Here is a 23711-nt window from a genome sequence, read left to right as displayed (position 1 = left end):
CAGGAAAGGCCTTCCTTCTAACCAGCTATAAAATCAGCAGTGAAATCTGAGGCAGTAGGAAAGGAGAAAGAAAGGATGAACTGAGAAACCCACTTTCCCAAACAGAAAATGCAGAAATTATCAAAAACCATTTCTGTAGCCTCTATTAACCCTCCAACATACTTAGTTATTTCAGGAATTAGAATATTGTAGTTACTGTTTACTAACAGAAGAAATAGGAGCAGTAGGACCAGTCCCCTAAAAAAACATTGTTCATAACTTTTGAGTGTAGATGTGCTGCCTGAAGTACTGCCTGTAGGAACAGCGTAGTCCAAAGGAGTGTCTGCTCAGACTAATGCAGTCTGGGTACAGTTGCTGTGCTGCTGCCACTAAGGTGGGGAGTAGTCACACTATCTTCTTTTCTAAGCAGAGCTTGCCTTGATTCCTGGGAGTTTGCCAAAACCTGGTGGAATGCAGACACTTCTAGAAATTTGTCTTTGTTTTGATAAAAGGGCTATGCATCCCAAAAGCTTCAGCCTGGGATTTGTAGCATTTCTTTTCCTCTCCCTCATAGTGCAGAGTCCAGAAGGTGACTTGACTTTGTACTGCAAGGGGGCTGACACCATTCTTTATGAACTGCTTAATTCATCCTGCGAATCTCTCAAAGAGGAAACCACAGAACACCTGAATGTAAGTGCTTCCTTCCCAACATCTCTGCATTTGATGGTTTCCTTTTCTTCAGATATGGAAGAACACTTTGTGTTGAGACAAAAGCCCTGGATTTCAGACACAGCATCTAAGCACCAATTTTTTAGTTATGGAATAGAGAGGGAAATTAATTTATATAGCCTTAGATCTCTTCTTCTAGATCTAAGCAGCAAGGAAAAAGCATGGCTCAAACTTGTGGCCTTCTATATTGTTGATGGCGTGCACTGGGAGGTTGTTACTCGCATAAGGGGATGTTTTGGCCAGTATTTACTCCCCCTTCAGATTCCAGATCCTGCTGATATCTTGCAGAGCACAAGATAACTGAGAGTTTTGCCAGTGGAGTTGTGTAATAGAAAAAACATCTCTGCTTACTCCCTGGGGGAGGCAGAGAAAGTTGGTGGCAACGGAAAGGGCAGAACAGAGCTGTGGATGTGGCCTGTTCCTTATGCACCTTTACTTCAGGTCTGGGGGAACACCTCCGTTTTCACAAACATCTCTCTGCTATTGCACCAAACACTGAGCTCCATAGTGTCCACCATAAAACACAGTTATAAGGACTTGCTGAACTGCTAGGACTGGCTGTTCTTATGCTGTGCATTTCAGCCAGAATTCATGCCCTAAAAATGTTGAGCCCAGGTCCAAAATTCAGGGCTGTGTTCAAGGTTTATTTAGGTCTCACTGTTCTGGACCTTTAGTTGAGAAATATGAGCCTGGGAAACAACGGTCTGGTTACTTTAAATCTTTGGAGCCAGAAAGTAGGAAAGCCCTTCTAAGTTTTTTCTTTGTAAGGACCATGAATAGCAATGACAAGTGGTCTGGAATTACTTTTTAAGAGTAACCCAAACTTTGTGGTCTAAGGTGTGATATTTGTCACCTTTCCTTTGCAAACTTTAGGCAAGATGCTTTTTACAGTCTGCTTTCTGAGAGTCCTTTGTAAGCCCATGTGACCAGACTGTTCTTCTTTGACCTTTCTGTCTCACCACTGTCTTGCAGGAGTTTGCTGGAGAAGGTCTGAGGACACTCGTGGTGGCCTATAAAAACTTGGAGAAAGATTATTTCCAGGATTGGATCAGGCGCCACCACGAAGCAAGCACTGCCTTGGAAGGACGGGAAGAAAAACTGTCAGAGTTATATGAAGAGATTGAAAAAGACCTAATGGTTGGTACTTCAGGGAATCTGGGCCAAGCTCTGGGGGAGGCAGGGAGGATGGTGGTTTGTCAACAAACAGCTCAGTATGACTTCAGCAAACATTGCTCTGCAAACAGCTCAGTGGGTTGTGTGACAGGAGCAGTTCAGAACGTGGCAGTGCTGGCTGTTCACTGGCACCACCATCGGGAGCCCGTAACTGGGGTGTCAGCCACCAGTGCAGGGGAATGGTTTTATTTTAACTCATGTGGGTGTCAAAGTAGCTTTCTCGTGATGAAATGACATACCAGAACCTGCGGGAGATGACGTGGACACAAATATTTCATAGCTGTCCTTTGTATGTGCAAATGGCTGATCTGTTTATTTTCCAGTCTTTGAAATGGCAGGCAGTGAATAATCCCCAGTGCCCCTTGGTTTCAGAGAGCATCTTCTTTGTTCTTGCAGCCCTGGGCAGGAGGGGTAGATGATGTCCATGAACATGTTTGTGTCAATTTGAAATAGAGCTAAACTGTGATCTTCAAGTCATTCTACTCTCCCTCAGTGTTGTTACAGCTTTTAAATGCCCTGGGGAATCTGCCTGTGTTTTAGAGGCATGAATAATGGATGAAAAGAATGTATGGGATCTGAGGGGAAGCTGAGCTTTTGCACTAGCAGCAGTGCTTTCCTAAAACCTCAGAAATCCCAGGAAACACACCCTTTCTCCTTCCATGTTCGTGTTCACGATGCCAGCAGGACTCAGGAAAGAAATAAGTGAGCTGGGGAGATGCTGGCCTCTGGAAGTTGCATAGCCCAGGGGGCAAAACCTACTGCCCTTCTGGGTCTCAATAGAATAGTGGAAAATAGGTCTCAATAGAATAGTGAAAAATGCCCAGAGACATTGTGTAACTGCTCGGTGGGGCATGTTCAAAGCAGGAAAGACATGGAGCTTTAGGGGATGGAGTGTCCAGCTTCTTTGCAAGAAAAGGTCATGAAGCTCATGGCCTGAGTAGAGAAAAGACCAGCAGGAAGAAGCATGGTTCAGAATAAAACACTGTTTACACAAGAGCCTTCACTGTACAGGAGTGACTTTACTTCCCAAAGATGCTGTGGGAAGAGCAGAGGGTGGGTGTATAGCCTGGCTTGTGAGAACCAGAGTCAGTGAGGACATAGATGGGTCTTGTGGAGGTGTAGAAGACTGCCAAGTATCATAGTCTGGTTAACAGCCAGAAGTCCCTTGTGTGGCAAGTTTCTGCTAGGGGTCCCTAGAGGGCTAAGGATATAAGGACACAAGGGATGGGACATGGATAGATTCAGAGAATAGTAGTAAAATACTGTTTATCATTGACCTGAAAACTAAGGAAGATCCACAGTCAAGAAGGTATCATGGCTTTCTCTCCACCTGTTTTTACACCAGATCATGGACAGGCAAACCAGAGGCCTGTTAATAATGCTTCCCTCCTGCCTTTCTGTGGCTCCACAAAGATGATGGCAGTAGGGATGGAAGCCCTTGTTCTCTCTTCCAGGGCACATTTGTTATCAATGTCCAACTTTGGGCTTCCAGCTCAGACTCAGGCTGCCAAGGATGAGCTGGTGCTCCCAGGAGATAACTTTTTAAGCCATAGGACTTAGGTTCTCTAGCTGGATCAGGGACTGCTGTAAAATAGGGACTGTACTGTTTTGAGGACTCCATAGAGAAGTTCTGTCAGAGCTGTTGCCTATGTTGATAACGCTCATAGGTGATGTATGATGGACATCCCAGGGTACCAAAAGGGATCTTGGGCTTAAAGCCAACCTCTGAATTTAGTCTCCCAGCAGCAGGAGGTAGGTGGTAGCAGATGCTGTCTAAACCTGAGTTAGCAGTGAAATCTTCATGTCCCTTTGACAATAGGTTAAAGGCACCATCTATTTCCAAAATGCAGAAAAAACACAATAACTTTAAAATAGTGAAGGTTTGTGTTCTGAGCAGTCTGTGGTTTAGGTGTGTGACTGTGTGCAGCAGCAGTGGAGGCACGTCTGTTAAAGGCAGAGATGTTTAGCAGCCATGCGACAGCTGCAGTACAATGTATCTGGGAGCAAGCTCCAAGCAAGAGGATGCGTGTGGAGGTCTGGGGACATGGAATCACAGCTTTGTCCCTCTGTTAAAACTCTATCTGCTTGAAGGGAGCACATGGAAGAACACAGACCTGTAGGTCTGCAAACATTCTGGCAAATAATTTCATGCATGTTCATAATCCTTCAGAGCCCGGGGGATTAGAAACTAGAACATCTGGAGGATCAGTGTTATGCTCTGTACACTAAATTTGCTGAGGAAGAACGAAGATCAGTACAACCTTATTCCAGGATTTCATTTGTTTCCTTGAGTAATTATCTCTAGGTCTAATGCTTTCTCCTTTGCTAACAATGGGACGACTTACCAGTTTCTCTACTGTTTTCTGCGAAGCTGTTGGGTGCCACAGCGATTGAGGACAAGCTACAGGATGGAGTCCCACAGACAATTGAGACTCTTGCCAAAGCCAACATCAAGATATGGGTTCTCACTGGAGATAAGCAAGGTAAAGGCACTACAGCTTTGGATGCTTCTCTTCTCATCCCACTGGTGGGATGGTTCTGCTAAGACCTGCATTCTTATTCTTCTTTAAAAGCTGCACATAAGACAAACTTACAGGGCTTTGCTTCATTGCCACCTAGGCAAAATTTCTCTACTGGAATTAGACTAGTTAACTGTAGTTAGGCTTGAAGCAGGGTGAAGGCAGCATCCTTTGCCTTTGGAGAGGTGACAGTAAGCATCCCATGGTCCCTGACCATGAAAAGGTGTCACTTTAGTACAGTTGTCCATCCCAGTGAAGAAACTGGAAAAAAATCCTTTCCTGCTTTCCAGAAACTTTTAACATCAGAGTGGATGTTGGGTACATTTCAGTTTGGTCCTGGCTTTAATGATCCAGAATAGAGATGGAGGAAACATAGGCGTTTGGAGTTGGAAAGAATGGCAAATAGACTCCAGTGAATTCTTTTGGAGAAACAGTAACTTCACTGAAACAGTGGTGTTTCAGGGAGGCCAAAAGTGTTTGCAAATAATTTCATCCAAGAAATGAGCAGACAATTTTGGAGAAAAATGAAACATTTCATTTTGTCATGTTCCAAATACAATAGTTTTGCTATAAGACACCAAAATGTGTTTTTCAAAATTTTATGAACAAAATGCCTTTACACCGTTCTTGAGAGCTGCGGTTTGGGGCTTTTCTGGAAATAGTGAGAGGGAAAGTTAAAAATCCTGGAAAATTTTTTTTAATCAACATGAAATGTTTTTTGCTGTTCCAAGCACGTTGGCCAAAGGGTGTTTTAATCTTTTTCATTTTGGCAGAATTATTTTTTCCTGTGGCGTTGAGAAGCCCAGTTAAGGGAGATTTGCTATTACATCCATCAGAGTGACTCTCTTGGCTCTCTTATTGTTGACTCTGAAAGGCTCTGAGCTCTTTTGAGTCAGAAAGAGAGCTTTTGCCACGTGTGTAGAAAGGCCACTCAAGGTCTGAGTGGCTGTGGGATGTGAGTAGGAACAGGCAGGGGCTTGGGTGAATTTGGGCCTGCTAAGATGGGTCATCTTCCTGATTTATCTTTCCCAGAGACAGCAGTAAATATTGGTTACTCCTGCAACTTGCTGAATGATGACATGGAAGACGTTTTCATTATTGATGGCAGCACATCTGATGACGTACTGACAGAGCTGAGGTAAATGGCTGAAATACACAGTCACACTGCTGTGCACTGACACCGTTTGTGTTTTGTATCATGCCACCTTTTCTTCCTGTCAGCTTTACTTGTTGCAGTTCATTCAGGGACCTTAGATAAGGGCTAGCTGGCTCTCTGGAAGATCCGTTAGCTAAACACAACGTAGAAGTCCTCTCTAAGAGTAAATGCTGAAGCTTCTTAATATAAGAAGTCAAATTAAATAAATGTATGAGAAAGCAGCGTCAGACAGGCATTATCAGCTGACATTTACCCACAAGTGAGCTTGAGCCACAAAGGCTTTTGCTTCAGGACTGAGCTGTGCTGTCACTCTACAGTTATTGCCATTTATCCACATCACTGTCCTTTGTCTGGATGTGGTCTTTTTCTGGCACTATGTGAGAACCTACCTTCCTCTCACCTCCTCTGTAGACACAAGTTCTTAGGTGTACGTGGAAAATGGGGAAGGTTTTCAGTCCTTTTTTGATGGAATATATAGTTGCCAGACTGTATGCTCAGAAAACTAGATGCCCTTTGGGATACCATCCTTCATGACACTCAGATGGTTGGTTTCACTTTAAATCAGCAAACTTGTTAAGAGTTTCAGAAGCAGGTGGATGATGTGCACAAATGGCAGCAGTGAAACAATGTTGTTGTAGGGAAACAGGGAAAATTGAGCTATTAGAGGGAAGCATCAATTTTTTATTTTCATAAAGTTTATCAAAACATACATAACTTCATAAGATTTCTTATCCGGTTTTTTTTATCATTATTCTTTTTTATTTTTTTTTAGGAATGCAAGGAAAAAGATGAAGCCAGACTCCTTTCTGGACAATGATGAAATCAACATTCAGTTTGAAAAATCTTCAAAAAAAACAAAAATTATACCTGATGAGCAAGCAAATGGAGTGTATGGTCTGGTTATCACTGGCCACAGCCTGGTAAGGAAGGTTCAGAGTCTTGTTAGGAATGAGTTCCCTGAAGAACATACTGGAAAACAAACTGGATGTCAGAAGAATGTTTCAAAAATGTTACTCTAGAGGACTGGAATTTTTTCCCATAATTGAGAATTAAGTTCAGTGGTTATCTGAGGCATCAAAGGTGACAGACAAGGTTTCAGAAGACTAGAACAGGGAAGAACTGGCCTTGATCTTTGGTGAACCAGAGGGGCAGAGTACCTGGAATAATTTCAATTTCCAGAAAGATACTAAAAAAATAACCAGGTAGTTTGTGTATGCAGCAAGAAGATAACATCAGATATGGGTTTAAAGTATGCCAAGAACATATTCTACTAAATATATCCGATAACAGATAAGCTTAAGAGATAGGATACAGATCTTATAACCTAATTAATATATTGTTTGATACCCTGTCCCATGATGCTTTTGCAAGCAAACCGAAGTAATATGCCCTAGATGAAATTGTTAAGAGACAGATGCAAGACTGCTTGCGAAGTGTGGCTCTTAAGGGCTCACCACTGATGTAAAACAAGCTGTCTAATCTTAGATAGTAAGGGTTATCCCACATCTATTTGAAGCTCAGTGTTCACATTAACTGTTTTAAAAGAGAGTAGGTAACACCAGGCTGGGAGAGAGCACAAAGAAAACTAAGAGTAGTCATGCATGATCTGGAAAGCACATGGGAAAACTGAAAGAGTTAAAATTTTTGAGCCTGGAGAATACTGATCAGTCGTGGTAATACTCTTCAGATAATAACAGGTAAACAAAGTAATGGAATTAAACTAAGATAAGAGAGTTTTGGGTGAAGTGACTTCTTGGTGAGGATACTGAAGCCCTGGAATAGATTTCCCATACTTCACAATTTTTTAGAACAGGTTAGAAACCGATTTAGATCAGTTTAAACTGGGAGGAAGGCTTAGTTTATACCAGGTTTATTTATCAGTTGTATTTTACTTTCCCAAATCTCAGAGAAAGCAAATAGGTAGATGTCGAAGGTACTGGGAGGTGCTGCTCTCAGAAATTCTGTCCCTGCGGTTGCTTTCTCTCTTGATGGCAGTCCAGCATGTTTCACTCCCAGGTCTATACCAGCCCAGCAAATCACTAATTGAAAGATCTCACCTTGCTCCGTTTTTGGCTTGTGTGGCTCCCCAGGAAGTGGTCACAGCCCCAAGCCTGACAGAGTTCAAGAAGCATTTGGATGATATTCTGAAGCACATGGTGAGACTCCTGGGGGATGGTCCTGTGCAGGGTCAGGAGTGGGACGCAATGATCCTTGTGGGTCATAGAATCATAGAAATAACTGGGTTGGAAAAAACCTCTGAGATCATCAAGTCCAACCCTTGATCCAACCCCAATGTGATTACCAGATCATGGCACTCAGTGCCACATCCAGCCTCATCTTAAAAACCTCCAGGCACGGTCAATCCACCACCTCTCTGGGCAGGGCATTCCAATGCCTGATCTCTCTCTCTAAAGAACTTCTTTCTAATATCCAACCTAAACCTCCCCTGGCAGAGTTTAAGCCCATGCCCTCTTATCCTACTGCTGATTGCCTGGGAGAAGAGACCGACCCTCACTTGGCTTCATCCTCCTCTCGGGTAGTTATAGAGAGTGATGAGGTCACCCCTGAGCCTCCTCTTCTCCAGGCTAAACAACCCCAGCTCCCTCAGCCTCTCCTCTTAGGACTTGTGCTCAAGTCCCTTCACCAGCCTGGTTACTCTTCTCTGGACCTGCTCCAGCACCTCAATGTCCTTCCTGAACTGAGGGGCCCAGAACTGAACACAATACCCCAGGTGTGGCCTCACCAGTGCTGAGTACAGGGGAAGGATCACTTCCTGCTGGCCACACTGTTCTTGATGCAGGCCAGGATGCCATTGGCCTTCTTGGCCACCTGGGCACACTGCTGGCTTATCTTCAGCCTCCTGTCAATCAGGCCCCCCAGATCCCTTTCCATCTGGCTGCTCTAAGGCCCTGCCTGTTCCTACGCCATCCCACAGCCTCTCAGACCCTGAGTGCTGTGATATCAAAACACCACTGGCAGCAGTGGCAAAGCTTTCTTTTTATTCCTGAAAAGAAACACACTCTCACTCAGACCCTGGCATGGGGATATGTCCCACACAAGAAACTCAAATCTGATCTGTGTGGGAACAGCCAGTCCACATAGAGTGCACATGATTTTTACCAATATCATGGCTTTCTCCTGGGTAGTGACTACAAGGACAGTGCAGACAAAACTAGATATCATTTATTTATTTCCATGATCTTGAGCAATAGCAGTAGTGCTGATACTATCCCACTCAAACACAGCATCTGCTCAGTGCTGCATCCCTACCTGCAGATGGGTGAAATGGCAGCACTGGGGCTGTTCACACTTCTGGTGTTGCTTGAACGAAGCAAGGGGACAGAAACATATCAGCAGCATCTGTAATGGCATCATCATAACGGTTTGCGTGCAGTAGTACCTTAATATGTGACATGATAACATTTTGCTGTACAGTGAGGATGTTGAGGCAAAATCTAAGCCACGAAAAGGTCTCTTGTTGAGCCCTTGACAGAGGAACACTGTTGACTCACAGCTCTCTGTTTCAAGAAGAAAGGATATATAGCATAGGGACCGTGTGCCTTATGCAGAAAGAGCAGTGGGCCTGCTGTAATGGCTCTGAGGAGGAGTGAGCCCTGTCAATTCCTGCCATGCATTTCTGCTAAAAAGAGACAACAAAGAACTGAGCCAAAAAGCATGATCTGTAAGAAATATGAAAGGATAACTCTGCTCCCTCCTCCTCACAGAGAGCTGGAGGGGTGACCAGACATCCAATTATCTCTGTGCTTCCTGAATAGAAATAACACAGCTGAGTGATTTAAAAGGTCAGCACTCAGAGCAGAGCAGCCTTCTCCCTAGCTTTGTGTTTTGCTTTGTCATGCTCACCTGAGCATTAATATTTTTCATGTTCTGTTGTTTTTTTTTTTAAATTAAGCACTCCTAAATTGAAATCTTTCACATTTATACCAGAGTTTAAATAATAATATATATATATATACCAGAGTTTAAATAATAATCCAAGTGGGATGAGCATAAACTCTCTCACATGGAGATACACAAGGTTGTGTTGGGCCCTGCAGAAGCTTTGTTAATGTAGTGCTCCTGGTGTTTGACACGCCACTTTGCCAGGTTGAATCAGCCAGAGCAGCTGTTGTGCATATTCATCTGTGGTGCAAATCCAGATGTGGCACACCCAAGGTGCAAGCTGTGTGGCATGATGTGCAGTGTGGATGCTCCCTCTGCCTGAGTGGATGGATTCGGTTGGGATGTCTCATACTTTCCTTCCTCTGAATGGAAGAGCTGTCTCAGTTCTCATTTCCACCTTGCTGTGTTCTCTTTGTGAGCCAGGAGATGCTGCTTGTCTGACCTGACCACTCCCTTTGCTCTTTTTCAGGCTTATGCACTGGAAGGGAATCTGGAGCTGGAGCTGGTGAGAACTGCTTGTATGTGCAAAGTGGTGATCTGCTGCCGGGTGACTCCCCTGCAGAAGGCCCAGGTGGTGGAGCTGGTGAAGAAATACAAGAAAGCCGTGACCCTGGCAATTGGAGATGGCGCCAACGATGTCAGCATGATCAAAAGTGAGTGATGTGCTCTAGCAGACTGACTTGCTGGTGTATTTTCTATCTGAGGTGGGCCAGCAGCAGAAACATGTGTCTGAGTGCCTCCTGTAACACCCTCTTTGTGGAACCAAGTGGCTGTGTTCCAGTTTTGGCAGGTCTCTACAGAGCACTCTCACTACAGGATACTTGTGTCTCCTGTCTTCTAGGTCACACTGGACAGGAAGCTAAAGTTGCACTGTCTGTTTCTCTGTTTCTACCTCAGAACAGACAAAATGCTTGGACTTGATGATCTTATAGGTCTTTTCCAACCTCAGTGATTCTTATGATTCTATGAAAAGCACACACGGGCTGTGATGTGTCCATCTGTGTGTCCACGTGGCCACCACCACAGGGGCAATATGTATAACCAACAAGTTTGTTTCATAGAGGGCCTGAGTACAAAGCAGAAAGAAAATCTTTCTGCCTGTAAATAGTCTATATAATGTTAGGGGGGGGTTGTTAACATTTTTTTGTGTTAGGCCCGTTTGTTAATTATCTCCCCTGAGTTATAAATGACGGGCTTCTAGGCCCTTTCATCCCTGAGCATCATTTGATGCTGCATTACCTCAGTGAATTTATGAAAAAAATCCCCTAACTAGGTATAATTAAATTAAGATTATTCAGAAGGCCTATTGCTAATCTTCCTTGTGTTAATTTGCAAGAATTGATTAACTGGAGCTTTTTAATTAAGAAAGAAAAGGCTAAGAGAGAGCTTCAAGGGAGATAAGTCAGGCAGTCAGCAAAGAAAGGCTAAGAAAGTTACAGTGTACATGATAATTAGAAACTAACCCACTCCCCCCACCAAGAGGACTGGGAGTTTGGGATTTTATCAAGTTGCTGTTCCGTGGAAACCTTTGAATGTAACCAACCTCCAGCCATCAAGATTGTTCTCATTAGTTAAAGCTGTATAATTAGCTGTCACATTAAACTTATGTCCATGTTTAATAAACTCAACTTACTATTAAAAAAGATGTGACTCTTCTATGTAATTATTTGATTGAACTAATAAAGCCCAGGAAATATAAAAAGGCTATAGTCTGCCTTGTAGCACAGTGTCTTAGAAATCTAAAAATGGTTTGAACATTGTGCTTGTCTGGGGTGATGTTTTAAGGCTGCTGGAAGGACGTGCATGCATGTAAAATGTAAGTCACGTGTCAATATAAATTAAACTTGTCTTTTCCTAACAGCAGCTGTTATGAACAACAGCATTTGTGCTGTTGGAAAGCGCTCAGAAACAAAACATAAATTGTCACTGAACCTAGAATTTCATTCAAATAGTAAAATCCTGGTTATGGGAAATGTATCACCAAGCAAAACCATAGTGCTGCTGAAAGAATTAGTGCTCCGAGACTATTTTTTTTTTTATGACTTTGCATATGATTTTTTATGAAGGCTGCAAGGGAATTAACACAGTGCTCCAGTGCAGGGAACTGATTTTAAGAACAGAGTAGTCAAAACTCTTGGTGTAATGATGTGATCAATAACCTTCTCGTTGCAGCTGCCCACATTGGGGTTGGTATCAGCGGCCAGGAGGGGATGCAGGCAGTCTTGTCCAGTGACTTCTCCTTTGCCCAGTTCCGGTACCTGCAGCGCCTGCTCTTGGTCCATGGCCGGTGGTCCTACATCCGCATGTGCAAGTTCCTCAAATACTTCTTCTATAAGAATTTCGCCTTCACCTTAGTGCATTTCTGGTATGGCTTCTTCTCTGGCTTCTCGGCACAGGTAGGTCCAGCTTTTGTTTTCTCAGGGCCACTAAGTTAATCAGAGGGCAGCGCCTCTCCTGTGAAGACAGGCTGAGAGAGCAGGGGTGGTTCAGGTGGGAGATGAGAAGGCTCTGGGGAGAAATTGGAGCACCTTCCAATACCTAAAGGGCTACAAGAGAGCTGGAGAGGAACTCCTTAGCAGGACCTATTGCAATAGGACAAAGGGTAATAGTTTTAAACTAAACATAGCTTAGATACAAGGAAGAAGCTTTTTACAAAGAAGGTGGTAAAACACACAGGTTGTTCAGAGAGATGGTGGATGTCCCATTCCTGGAAACATTCAAGGTCAGGTTGGGCAGAGCACTAAGTAACCTGACCTAGTTGAGCATGGCCCTGCTGATTGCAGGGTCCCTTTACAGGTCTCTTCCAACCAAAATCATTCTATGATTCTATCTAGAATTTTCAAGCAGAGTATCTGGAAACGTTTTACAAGGAAATAAACTGAGCCATTCCTCCCACCTCACTGAATGGACTCAAGTCTTTTCTTCAGCCATGTAGGTATAAAGCAGATATTGCTGCATTCATTGTGCTGCTGGTGGAGGACAGATGCCTGAAGACATGTACAGAATCAAAGAATCATTAAGGTTGGAAAAGACCTCTCAACCATTAACCCAACACTGCCAAGTTCACCACTAAACCATGTACCCAAGTGCCACATCCACACGTGTTTTGAACACTGACCACCTTTTCAGTGAAGAATTTTTTCCTAATATCCAGTCTAAACCTATCCTGGCATTTAGGTGCATTATGAACCACACGCATCACTTGCAGGGTTTTCAAAAGTGTTCAAAGTGATTAACAGCCATCAGCTGACGACACAGGTTACAGTTTGGTGCAGATCTTGCAGACCTGTGCTTGGAGCATATTTGGAGTAAGCAATTTAATGCTGAGATGCCTGTGTGTGTCAGCAACTTGGAAGAGGAGCACATCTACAGTGAAAAAAATGGACTTTGTTCAAGGCAAACCAACCTCCAACCAAACCCAGCCATGGGGAGTGTAGATGGTCGGGGGCTGGGGGTGCAGGGTTGTGCAGAGGGATCCTGCTCTGGCTGCAACCAGCAGTGAGTGTTGAGCAAACTGGGCTGGTATGATGTGATCCCTACCCTGTTTAGGAATGTTGAGTTGAGTCATGTTATCCCTTTTGTCTTAGTAACTTCTCAGACCAAGGTGTTGCAGCATTTAATTGCATATACTTTCAAAGAAATTGAAAAGACAGTGTTTTGCTAACTTAATGTCTGTTATGTTTTTTTTTCCAGACTGTCTATGATGAATGGTTCATTACACTTTACAATTTGGTATATACCTCCCTCCCAGTGCTAGGAATGAGTCTCTTTGATCAGGTACTGTTTCGGTCACCACTTTGGGGAATTTTTTTTTTATAGGGGTTTTGTCTCCAAGTGCTTCGGGGTGGTCCCATGAAGCAAGAACAGCTGACCTTTTGGCTAGATACTGTGGTAACCCATGAAATGGTACCATGACAGGGAGAATTTAGACCACAAAAAGAAGGATGCACCAGGGAGATCGTGTATTCCTTCCTAGTCATACGATTTAAGTTTAGGTAATCTTGTGAGGAACGGGGAGTTGGATTTGATGATCCTTATGGGTCTCTTCCAACTTGAGGTATCTATGATTCTATGATTATCCTGATTTGGTCTGTGGGTTTCAGTGTGTGATGAGACTTTTGGGTTAGTTTGGCTGCTGCCTACAGGACAAGCTGCCATTGCAACACTCCCCTGAAGCAGTCGTATCCTACTAGCTGTGTTCCTGAAGCCTGACAAGTGACCCTTTCTAATGACCAGACACAACAGTTAATTAGCTAGATCTTTTCCAGGTTCACCCTTTCTAGAGAGTTTTTTCTGTGGTAATTTCACACACACATTTCTACCTTACTGTTTCTGTTTGACAAGACATAGGAGCAGTAAAGCTGTTCCTATATATATTTTACAAGGTAAATAAGTAGGAACTGGCTACTCTGCAGTGACTCCCAGTGTTCAGCTCTGGACACTTAAGAGATCCAAATAAGAGAGTCTTGCCTAAGAGAGTGTGTTGACCCTGGGGAAGTATTTTCCAACCCTCAGCTTCCAGTCAACTCTCTGGAGAGCAGACCGTACAGTCTGCTTTAGATGAAATGTGTATTATTTTTCTTTCATCAGCTGTCAATTTTTTCAGCACAAGAAAGATTAAATACAACATGGAAAGTATGCCTAGGTGACTTTGGGATGTGCCGTGCTAGTAAGCACAGCGGAGTGAATTGTGTGCTAAGCCTTTTCTCATGGCAATGCATGTCCCAGGGACATGGCAGCCCTAAGTGGTCTGTCTGCTCAGCTGGGTAGCTGCCAGCAAATCTGACCCTCTCCTCTCTGCTTTCAGGATGTGGATGATCGTTGGAGCATGCTGTTTCCTCAACTATATGTGCCTGGCCAGCAAAACCTCTATTTTAACAAAGTGGTGTTTGTCAAGTGCATGTTGCAAGGGATCTACAGTTCCCTCATCCTCTTCTTCATCCCCTATGGGGCCATGTACAATACAATGAGGAGTGATGGGAAGGCCATTGCTGACTACCAGTCCTTTGCTCTGATGGCCCAGACCTGCTTACTGATTGTGGTGTCTGTACAGGTAAGGCATCCCAGGTAATATTTTTAGGAATTAGCTGTTGTTTCATGATGGCAGGATCCGAAGGGCCACCTGGGGTCTTGATAGCATTGTATTTGCTGCTGTATCTTGCATTCTTGCCAAAAAAAAAAAAAGTCTCCTACTGCCTCATTAGTCTCCTCAGTTCAACAGAACAGGAGATTTATATGTTATGAAAAACCAGAGTGACAGAAAAGCAGAGCCTTTGCCTTGGGAAGTTTGCAGTCATAGCAGACAAATCAGTTAAGGCAAAGAATAGACAAGGACTTGTTCTAGTGTTATGGGAAGGGTTTGAAGCACAGGATTGTCTGTCTGCTATCAGTTATTTGTAGGTTCTCCATTAGGGAGTTGTCTGTGCAGCCTGGCCCATGCATGATGGGGGGGCCTGCACTCATTGGAAGAAATAACTAAGACCTGGGTGGTAGAAAATTCAAGTGATACTATCAGGATAAGAGAGATTTCTTAAAAGAAAACCAATCAATCATGTCTCCCTAGATAATGGTTTCTGCTGTCTGAGGTCTTGCAGACTTCTCCTAACTTCCAATGCTAGATCACAGCTTGGGAGTGGGGAATAAGCAGGGCTTATTTTAACTCACTTTGTACAGCTCTGGGGCCCCCAGCATAAGAAGGAGGTGAACCTGTTGGAGCAAGTCTAGAGCAGGGCCACGAATGATCAGAGGGCTGGAGCACCTCTCTGTGAAAACAGGCTGAGAGCTTGGGGTTGTTCAGTCTGCTCCAAGGAGACGTCATTGTGGCCTTACAGTACTTAAAGGGGGCCCACAAGAAAGCTGGAGAGGGACTTCTTCTGAGGGCACATAGTGATAGGACAACAGGTATTGGCTTTACAATGAAAGAGAGTAGGCTTAGATTGGATATTAGGAAGAAATTCTTAACTGTGAGAGTGGTGAGGCACTGGAACAAGTTGCCCAGAGAAGTTGTGGATGCCCCATCCCTGGGAGTGTTTAAGGCCAGTTTGGATGGGTCTTGGAGCAACTTGATCTAGTGCAAGGTGCCCTTGTTCATGGCAGCGGTTGGAATTAGATGGTCTTTAAGGTATCTTGACATCCTGTCTCCAGTACTGTCCACTGATGAACGCTTGAGAAGAGGGCAACAGCAGGACAAATGTAGTAATGCTTGCTATCAGTGGTTACCCAGCATCCTATGATTTGTGACTTGTTAGTTCTTGAGACTTGAATGAATATCAGTCTTAGGGGGAGATGTACAAAATATAGGACAAGCTGTGTTCAGCACAGATCTGCTAAATAACGAAGGCACTGACAATGGCTGTATATCTCCCTTCTTTCAGATTGGCTTGGACACTTCTTACTGGACAGTTGTGAACCAGTTCTTCATCTGGGGAAGCCTTTCTGTTTATTTTGCTATCACCTTCACCATGTATAGTGATGGCATGTACCTGATCTTCACAGCCTCCTTTCCCTTCGTTGGTAAGCCCTGGGACAAATCGGGATTGCACTCAAAATGGACACCCTGCAGGGCTTAAATCTGCTGAGTATTTCTAAGTATATTTCAGAATGTATTGACTGCCCTTTCTACAAGAAATGCCAGGGTATTTCTGAGGGTGGTTGGGAATACTTATTTGGAATCCCGTCCATCCAGGTGAGTGTGTGCCATCTTCACTTCCTTGTGTAAGAATGGGCATTCCCATGCAGTCACAGGAATGGTCCTTTAAATAAACCTACTGATCTGGCTGGAACCTTTTCTGCTGCAGGTGTCCAATTCTTACAGATATCTAGCATTTTATTGGCAGAAGGATGTGTCCTCCTTGTAAATAAGTTAACCTTTTGGCATAGGAAAGCAAAAAAATACAACATCCAGTTAGACGTGAAAAAAATGCCATGTGATTAAGGTGAGCCTTCTGGCAGGTTAAATTCCCAAAAACAAGAAAGCCAAAAACATTCCAGTGATGACAACGTCTTTGTGGTTATTCTACATAACAAATTTCTGGGCACATGCAAAAAAATGATGGATAACATAAAAATGAGTCTATCTCCTGAGACTTTGACCAGAAGGAACATCTAAGTTTAGCAAAGTAATTCGGATGTTTTAAATAGCTCTGTGCATCCATAGCCAATATTGCTACAACATTGTTATGAGCCTCTACTTCCGAAATCCCAAAACTTTGTGTTCCAAGTCTCAGATTTTTCAATTAATCAGTGCCTTTATTTTTGGATGACTTGTTTAGTAAAAGTTGTTCTGCCTACCTTCACTGCAATAGCAAGGGCCTTAGCCAATTTAGGACTATCTAAATTGGTTGTTGTTGCAAAGTATTTTTGCAGGTCAGTTGTTGCAAAGTATTTTTCAAGCCATTGTGAGATGGCTTCTACTTTTAAAAATGCTGAGTGAGAGAAGACAGTGTGCCTGTTCAGTTTCCGAAAACAGGTGAATGGTTGGATTGGAAGATCTGGAAGATCACTTCCAACCTTGATGATTCCATGATGATTCCAACTCACTTGCCAGGGATATCGCTATCTGCTGCTCTCTCATTACTGTGTTGTCAAACTAGCTGTAGTGCTGCAAGACAATAAGGTCATTTTTGAGGAAAGTGTTTCTAGTCTGGACTGAGACAACTTGTTTACTTTAATTTCAGTGGAGTTGTATTACAGCAGAATTTGGCCAACTGGAAAGAAAATATTCAGCAACTTTACTGCCAACAACAGCATCATTAAGCCCTGTAATGAGCGTTTTGCAGACTGTTTGTTCTATCTTATATTCATTCAATTTCGGAGAAGCCAGAAGTGAGCACTTTGGTTTCAAAGAAGGTGTCAGTGACACACCAGCACATGGCAGTAGTTCTGCCAATATACCCATTAGACTACACTAGAGCGACACATGCTTCTCTCATAAAGGGCTGTGATTCTCATTGTCTGCTGGGCAGTCAGAGCAGTATTCCAAATGCTTCAGGAAATGGTACTGGAAAGTAAGAAAGCAGTATTCCTCCTTTTGCACTAGAATCCTGGCAAAAGGTGGGAGGGCTGGACTTCTGATGCAGGTCTCCTGAACATTTATATGAATCCTTTGCAGTGATTTGAGTCTTTCTAAAGAGATTACTCTGACACCATTGTCTCCATGGGTTGTTGCTGCAATTGTGTCTGGAAGTTTCATTTTTCTTTGCTCCTGACAGTGACACTGGCACTGCTGTCCTCTTTACAGACAGTGGATTTCACTGCTGGAGATAGCGTCTGCCTTATATTTTGGTCTGTTTGCCAAGTGCTTTGAAATCAGAGAGCAAAAGGTTCAAGTGAACAAAGAGGTGCTGCTTTTACTGTTTTAACCATGCTTTTGTTTTTCAGGTACGGCTCGGAACACCCTCAGCCAACCAAACGTGTGGCTAGCAATCTTCCTCAGCATCACCCTCTGCGTGCTGCCTGTGGTTGGCTTTCGATTCCTGAAGGCTCAGTTAAAGCCAACGCCCAGTGATAAAGTAAGGAGATACCTCATTAAACCAGAAATCCTGCTTACTGTGGCCTAGGTTTACCATGGAGCCATGGGCTTGGCATCGCTTGGAGTGTGTGTCCCTGTCTGTGCAAGTGCTGCCGTCTGTCTGTCCCCTACTCCCCTCAGAAGGAGGATTGAATTTGGGGTTTGGCACAGTTCAAACCATCTGCAGCTGGGACCAAGGCTGAGATTATTTAGATGTGGATTAGAATGCTCTGAGGCAGGAAAGCTGCACTATTTTTAGGTGCAGGGTTTAAGCACTGTGGCTCAGTGGCAAAGGAGTGGTGTGTTTCTCCTGCCCTGCTGCTGTGCAGTTTTTAGCCTGGCAGACCACAGCTTTCCACCCTCCACCCAGGCAGACATGTTTGGTGGGGATTTTTTTTGATTTCAGAATTTACTTCTTTTGTAGCCAATGCTTTCAAGGACCCTCTGAAACCAAATGCCTTCCCATCCCCGGGAATATGAAGATGAGGGCAGCAGGGCAAGGAGAGGCTGGGAGTGATAGAGTGGGCAGAGAGCTCATAGCTCACTGCAGCCAAGAACAGCAGCACACACAGAGTTCCCTAGGCTCTCTTCCAAACAGGAGCATCTGCTGAATGCTACTGCCACCTCGTGCTTCCTTGATCTCCCTGCACTGAGCTGCCAGGAACCAGTGTCAGAGCACAGCACCAAGGGTGTGCACCACAGCTGACTGCCCTGCCTGGTCACCCTTGGGATGTCTGTGGAGCTCCTCAGGTTCTCCAGGACTTTAGGAGAAGGAGTTAGGGGAATTCTCAGCCCTTGCAGAGAGGGTAGGTGGGTGCTAGAGAAGAATTCTAGGTAGGGAGGTCCTTGGGACACAGAGGCAGTCCAGGAGTGTAAAAACAGGCTGAGTTTACCCCTCAGTTGAGTAGAAATCAAACAGCTGTCACCCAGAATCCCAGCTTCAGTGCTGGGGGTCAGGTATATCTCTCTCTCTCTAGCATACAATTACTTTCTGCCCCCTCTGGGAAGTGAATGGTCACAGGAGAGGAGTATTTGGGTTTCCTGCTGTGTGGACTTCCCCAGCTGGCAGTAAACAGACCTGATGTTTAGAGGGGCCAAGTACCTACTGCTGCCGTTGTGCCAAGCAAGAAGCACAGGAGTCCAGCAGCTGGGGTTTCTGCTGAGCCACAGGCACTCCATACCAGCCTCCTGCATTAGACAGCCCCTTTCTGAAAAGGTGCTTGACCTCAGATTAACTCAGTGGCCGCTTGGGAGCAGAAAGCCCATGACCTACAAATAAAGTGCAATATGTATTTCCCTTCTGGCAAGGAGTACAAGAATCTATCAATCCCTGTAAGTGTTCAAGGCTAGGCTGCATGGTGTGCTGATCAACTTGGTCTAGTGGCAGAGGGATTGGAATGATACGGTCCTCGAGGTCCCTTCCAACCCAAACCACTTTATGATTCTATAATTTTATGATGATAATCATTCTCATCATAAAAAGCTTTTAAATATCAGAAATCCCCTGTGGTAGTCTGTTTTCTATATTAAATATACCAGTTCTTAAATATTTCCCAATTTGTTTTCTGGACTGTGGTCAAGATGACTTTCACGTTTTGGGTGGTTTGACTGCCTTGAAGAGCTGTAGTAATACCCCAGCTGGGGCATTACAGAGCTGTGGAGAACAATACACGGAAATCATTCCCTCCCATGACTTACGGATGACACTCCCATTAATGCCTTTTAGAATAGGGTTGCTTTTTCCTTTTACCAGGCTGCCACCCTGTGCTGCCAGTTGGGCTGCTGCCCTGCCTCCCCTCCTGCCATCCCCCATTTTGTCAGTCATTTCTGGCCTGGGATCGCTGCTTTTGTTTCCCGTTCTCTGCTCTTTTCTCTACGATGCTTGGGAATAATGATGCACTTTCTGCTTTTTCCACCTTGTTTTTTGATTTCAGGTCCTGCTCAAGATCAAAGAAGCCAAAAAGAGGCCCCCTCCACCCTCACCCAAGAGAAGGCTGCGTCGGACCAGCACCCGCCGCTCTGGCTATGCCTTCTCTCACCAGCACGGCTTTGGAGCACTCATTATGTCCGGCAGAAACATGCGGCCCAAATCACCTTTCGCTACAACAGGAACATTTTCACCAAACAGTGACAAATATAAACACAAAGGATTGTAAACGGAGGGGAAAAAAAAAAAAAGGAAAAAAAAGAAAAGGACAGTGCTGCCCTAGAAAAATAGCAAAGCAAACCAAAGTAAAGGGCTGTCAGGAGAGGACCAAGCCAGTGGCTGCCCCGAGTTCTGCCCTCTGGGGCTACCAAATCAAGGACTTGGGCCTTTCCTTTCATCCATATGCATCTTCTGATTCCAGCTTCTTTTCCAAAGATGTGTGCTGCTGCTGGGGAAGGTGGACAGAGTGAATTGGAGCATGGAGTTGTATGGTATCCCAGAGGACCTCCACGGAACAAGAGAGAACGTGCTGCAGGAGGCATATCCACTCCCCGAGATTGCTCATAACGCTATTTTTCCCCTCCCTCTAACTACATACCTCAGAGCAAAGAGAAGTCCAGTCTGAGGGAAAGGCTGAATTGGCAATGTCTTTCTCATTCTTGTGCCTTTGTTTTTCTTCATGAATCCACTCTGGACCATATTACTGGGGTGACAGTATTGACCCCAGGTGTGCCTTAGGTCCAGCCACACAACCCCCAAATCCACAATCTTTGTAATATGTGTAATTTTGTAGCCTTTTGACTGTAATCCACTTTCTCAGGAGATGGCCAGTGCCCAAACAGCATCCTCATCCCACATCTGTGATCGGGAAGTGCTGCAAGCTCAGACAAACCCTTAGTTGGTCAAGGGATAAGAAGCTGACACTCATCAGCCTGCCCTGTTTTATCTGCATGGCAAATCTGCTCCTGTAAAATATCATTGTCCTCAGAGCCCTCCAAGTTTTGTAACTGGGCACCAGCCATTTAATTTGAACTTAAAATAAAAGAGCAGAAGACGCTCTTATAGCGTATACAGACTCCCATATGGATCAGGTAATAAAATCTGGCCCTGAGAAGCCCGTGCTGTGGTTAGGACTTAGCTGAGCTGCCAGCTCCAGGTGTCTCTGCCACCATAACAGACTGAGATGCACACACATCTGGTTTGATGGTGATTACACAAGCAGTATTGAAAGCAGAAATGCTATTTCGTGGCTAGCACCTGAAATAGCTTTTCCTCCACTGGTGCTGTGGCTCAGTGTAAGGGATGAAGTTCCCTGGTGGCTCCCTCACCCTTCCCCATGAGCAGTTTGGTCAAGATCCAGAGGAACTTAGTGAGGCCTTAAGAGCTGCTGCAGTGTTTCTCTGTGCTCACATTTTGTTTGGGAATGGGTTGTCTGTCAAACATGGGTTGCAGAGAGCTGAAAAGCCTATCAGTCTGACTACCAGCAGAGGGACCTAAAATGCACAGACGCAGCCAAAGTCATGGTGATCTTGAGGGAGTGGGATTTGCTCACTGTTTTGTTTCACCAGCTCCACGATCAGCGAGGTTACTGGGTGGAAGGCCAGCGTGGCAGCGTGAGAGTTTGTCCTGCCAGCACTGCTGAGCTGTCTAAATGCAGCTTTTTTTTGTGCAGAGGCCTAAGCAACCCTGGCTGGGTTGGGGCTTTTTTCAGCTCCTTTGTACAATTTTAGACCCCTTTCCTGTTTTGATTTGGATTTTTTTTTTTTTTTTTTTTTTAGGAATCCTCTGATATTTATGGGGAGCTCTCTGCCATCAGTTTCTGAGCTATCAGTTGTGGCAGTGTATGATGGCAGCAGGCCAGCTACGCCCCCATTTCATCTGGTCTGCATGGAACACCTTGCTGCCTGTGGTCACAGTTTCAGCCGTTACTATGTGAGATTGTTTAAACTCTAATAGAAGGTTTCATCTCCCTGGGTTTGGCACAGAAAAAGCCCCAGTCTGTTGCACCTGCTGCTCAGGGAGGCTTGTTGCAAACTGTGGTATTAAATTTCAGCATGGCCAGTGCAAAACTGGAGCTGGGACTGGATCTAGGCTTCAGTGTCCAGGAGCTGCTTGCTAGGGAGGGAGCAAATTCTAATCTGGTGATCTCCCCTGCAAGGAGACACCTAAGTAAAGTGAGAGTCCACACTCTGGCTAAGGAAACCGCTGTGATAGTGAGTGCTTGTCACCTCCCTCTGATTTACCATTCGCTTTGCAGAGACAATCACAGCTTTCTGATGAGGATTATGTCTTTCACAGCTAGCCTCCCTAGGGTTAGAGGAAAAAGGAGAATTTGTGCAGATAAACAGACATCCCCATGATACCCAGACTGGTCTGTGGTCTGAGTCCTATCAAAGCTTTTCCTAGCATGTGATGCAGCAGCATATATTGAAGAGCAGCAGAGGCAGACCTTGCGCTGACAGAGCAAGGAAACTCGGACACTATGCCTCTCTTCTCACATGGTTTACGTGTAAAGCACTCACCTCCTGGCTAAAAGGGGATTTGAAAATGTTGGATACGACATGCAGGGGATAATAAAGCTGTTGGTGAGCTTGCACCAGATACAATTATTTCTGTAGTTTGACACAATCAGCATTTGAAACACATCAGCTGGCAGTGATGTCTGTTCTACATCACTCCTGATTTTGTAAAATCATTGTTTTTGTTTTGGTTTTTTTTTTGTTTTTTTTTTTTAATAAAAAGAGAATATTGGGATGATAGATTCCCTGGCACTCTGTTAATTGATTTGAACAGTTTATAACCAGAAGTGCATATTAATCCCTGTACCTCCTAAAGCCGGGAGCATGGTCTGTGGGACGACGGATCTGAGACGACAACGCTTTTTTCACCCGGCATCCTGATGCGGGAAACACTCAAATTCCCAAAATTTTCCATCCTAGCTGGGATGTTCTAAGAGGAAACTTAAAGGAAACGTCAGACATCCTTAGGCGGAGGACTCAGTGGGGGCGGGCAGCGTCGAGAGCCCGCCCCGTCAACCGGTTGTAAACAGCGGAACGATGCGGGCGATCGGTAAGGGACGGCGGGGCGGCGGCAGGGGCGGGGGAATGGGGGCTTGTCCGTGGACGAGGGTGGGGGGTCTATATTTCTCGTGTGCGCGGTGCTCTGCTTGGTCCCCAGGGGAAGGTGAAACCTTGTGTCATCGATAATTTATAGTTTTTTATGAAGCTCTCGTATTTGATAGGTAAAAAAAAAAAAAAAAAAAAATTAATCCCTGAAATAGGTTTTGGATTTTGTTTTCACCCCCTACCTTTTTATCCTCATCATTCCGTAACATAAATATTTATGGTTTGAACATTGGTCTGCTGTTGTGCCTGGACTTGCCACTCTGCTGGGCTGCAGTTTAGGGATCGAGAATGATAATGTTTTTGATGGTAGTGAGGCTCTGGAATAGGTCGCCCAGAGAAGCTGTGGATGCCCCATCCCTGGAAATGTTCAAGGCCATGCCGGATGGACCAGCCTGGTCTAGCGGAAGGTGTCCCCGCCCTTGGCAGGGGCTTTGGAACAAGATGATCTCTACGGTTCCTTCCAACCCAAACCATCCTATGAGTCTTTGATAACTGGTGATAATATGGTTACACTGTATTAGAGGAGAGCTGAGAGCATCTTCTCTTTCCCCTGAATCCACAGGACAACATAACCTCTGCACCTAATACTGTGGGGCATCAGGTGCTTTTGGGCAGAGGCACCTCAAGGATGTTTTCCATTGCTAACTGCAACACCTGCATTCCTTTTGTGCTGCGTGGTAGCTCTCCCTGT

General features: G+C 44.6%; 2 protein-coding genes across 6 annotated transcripts in view; both read left to right on the top strand.

Moving 5' to 3' along the window:
- LOC126647380 (phospholipid-transporting ATPase FetA-like) overlaps positions 1-22654 on the top strand; it is an 87374-nt gene extending 64720 nt beyond the window's left edge. For all 3 annotated transcript variants that reach the window (XM_050329574.1, XM_050329576.1, XM_050329575.1), the window contains exons 17-28: positions 554-669; positions 1681-1845; positions 4253-4364; positions 5433-5538; positions 6329-6476; positions 9929-10112; positions 11632-11855; positions 13153-13236; positions 14267-14512; positions 15834-15972; positions 17839-17969; positions 19903-22654. In XM_050329574.1, the coding sequence (XP_050185531.1) occupies positions 554-669; positions 1681-1845; positions 4253-4364; positions 5433-5538; positions 6329-6476; positions 9929-10112; positions 11632-11855; positions 13153-13236; positions 14267-14512; positions 15834-15972; positions 17839-17969; positions 19903-20124 (1877 nt within the window). In that variant the 3' untranslated portion in view covers positions 20125-22654. The remainder of the gene's footprint in view (positions 1-553; positions 670-1680; positions 1846-4252; positions 4365-5432; positions 5539-6328; positions 6477-9928; positions 10113-11631; positions 11856-13152; positions 13237-14266; positions 14513-15833; positions 15973-17838; positions 17970-19902) is intronic.
- RUSC2 (RUN and SH3 domain containing 2) overlaps positions 20172-23711 on the top strand; it is a 59556-nt gene continuing 56016 nt past the window's right edge. For 2 of the 3 annotated variants that reach the window (XM_050329572.1, XM_050329573.1), the window contains exon 1: positions 22793-22964. The gene's annotated coding sequence lies outside the window, so the exon portion shown is untranslated. Of the gene's footprint in view, positions 20987-21673; positions 22965-23711 lie in introns of those variants that run through there. The other variant, XM_050329569.1, reaches the window with a different exon arrangement.

Source organism: Myiozetetes cayanensis, unplaced genomic scaffold (assembly GCF_022539395.1).
Source record: "Myiozetetes cayanensis isolate MyiCay16 unplaced genomic scaffold, myiCay2020 scf4, whole genome shotgun sequence".
Lineage (NCBI taxonomy): Eukaryota > Metazoa > Chordata > Aves > Passeriformes > Tyrannidae > Myiozetetes > Myiozetetes cayanensis.
Note: the sequence above shows the minus strand (reverse complement) of the source record. Positions and strands in the feature narration are given on the sequence as shown.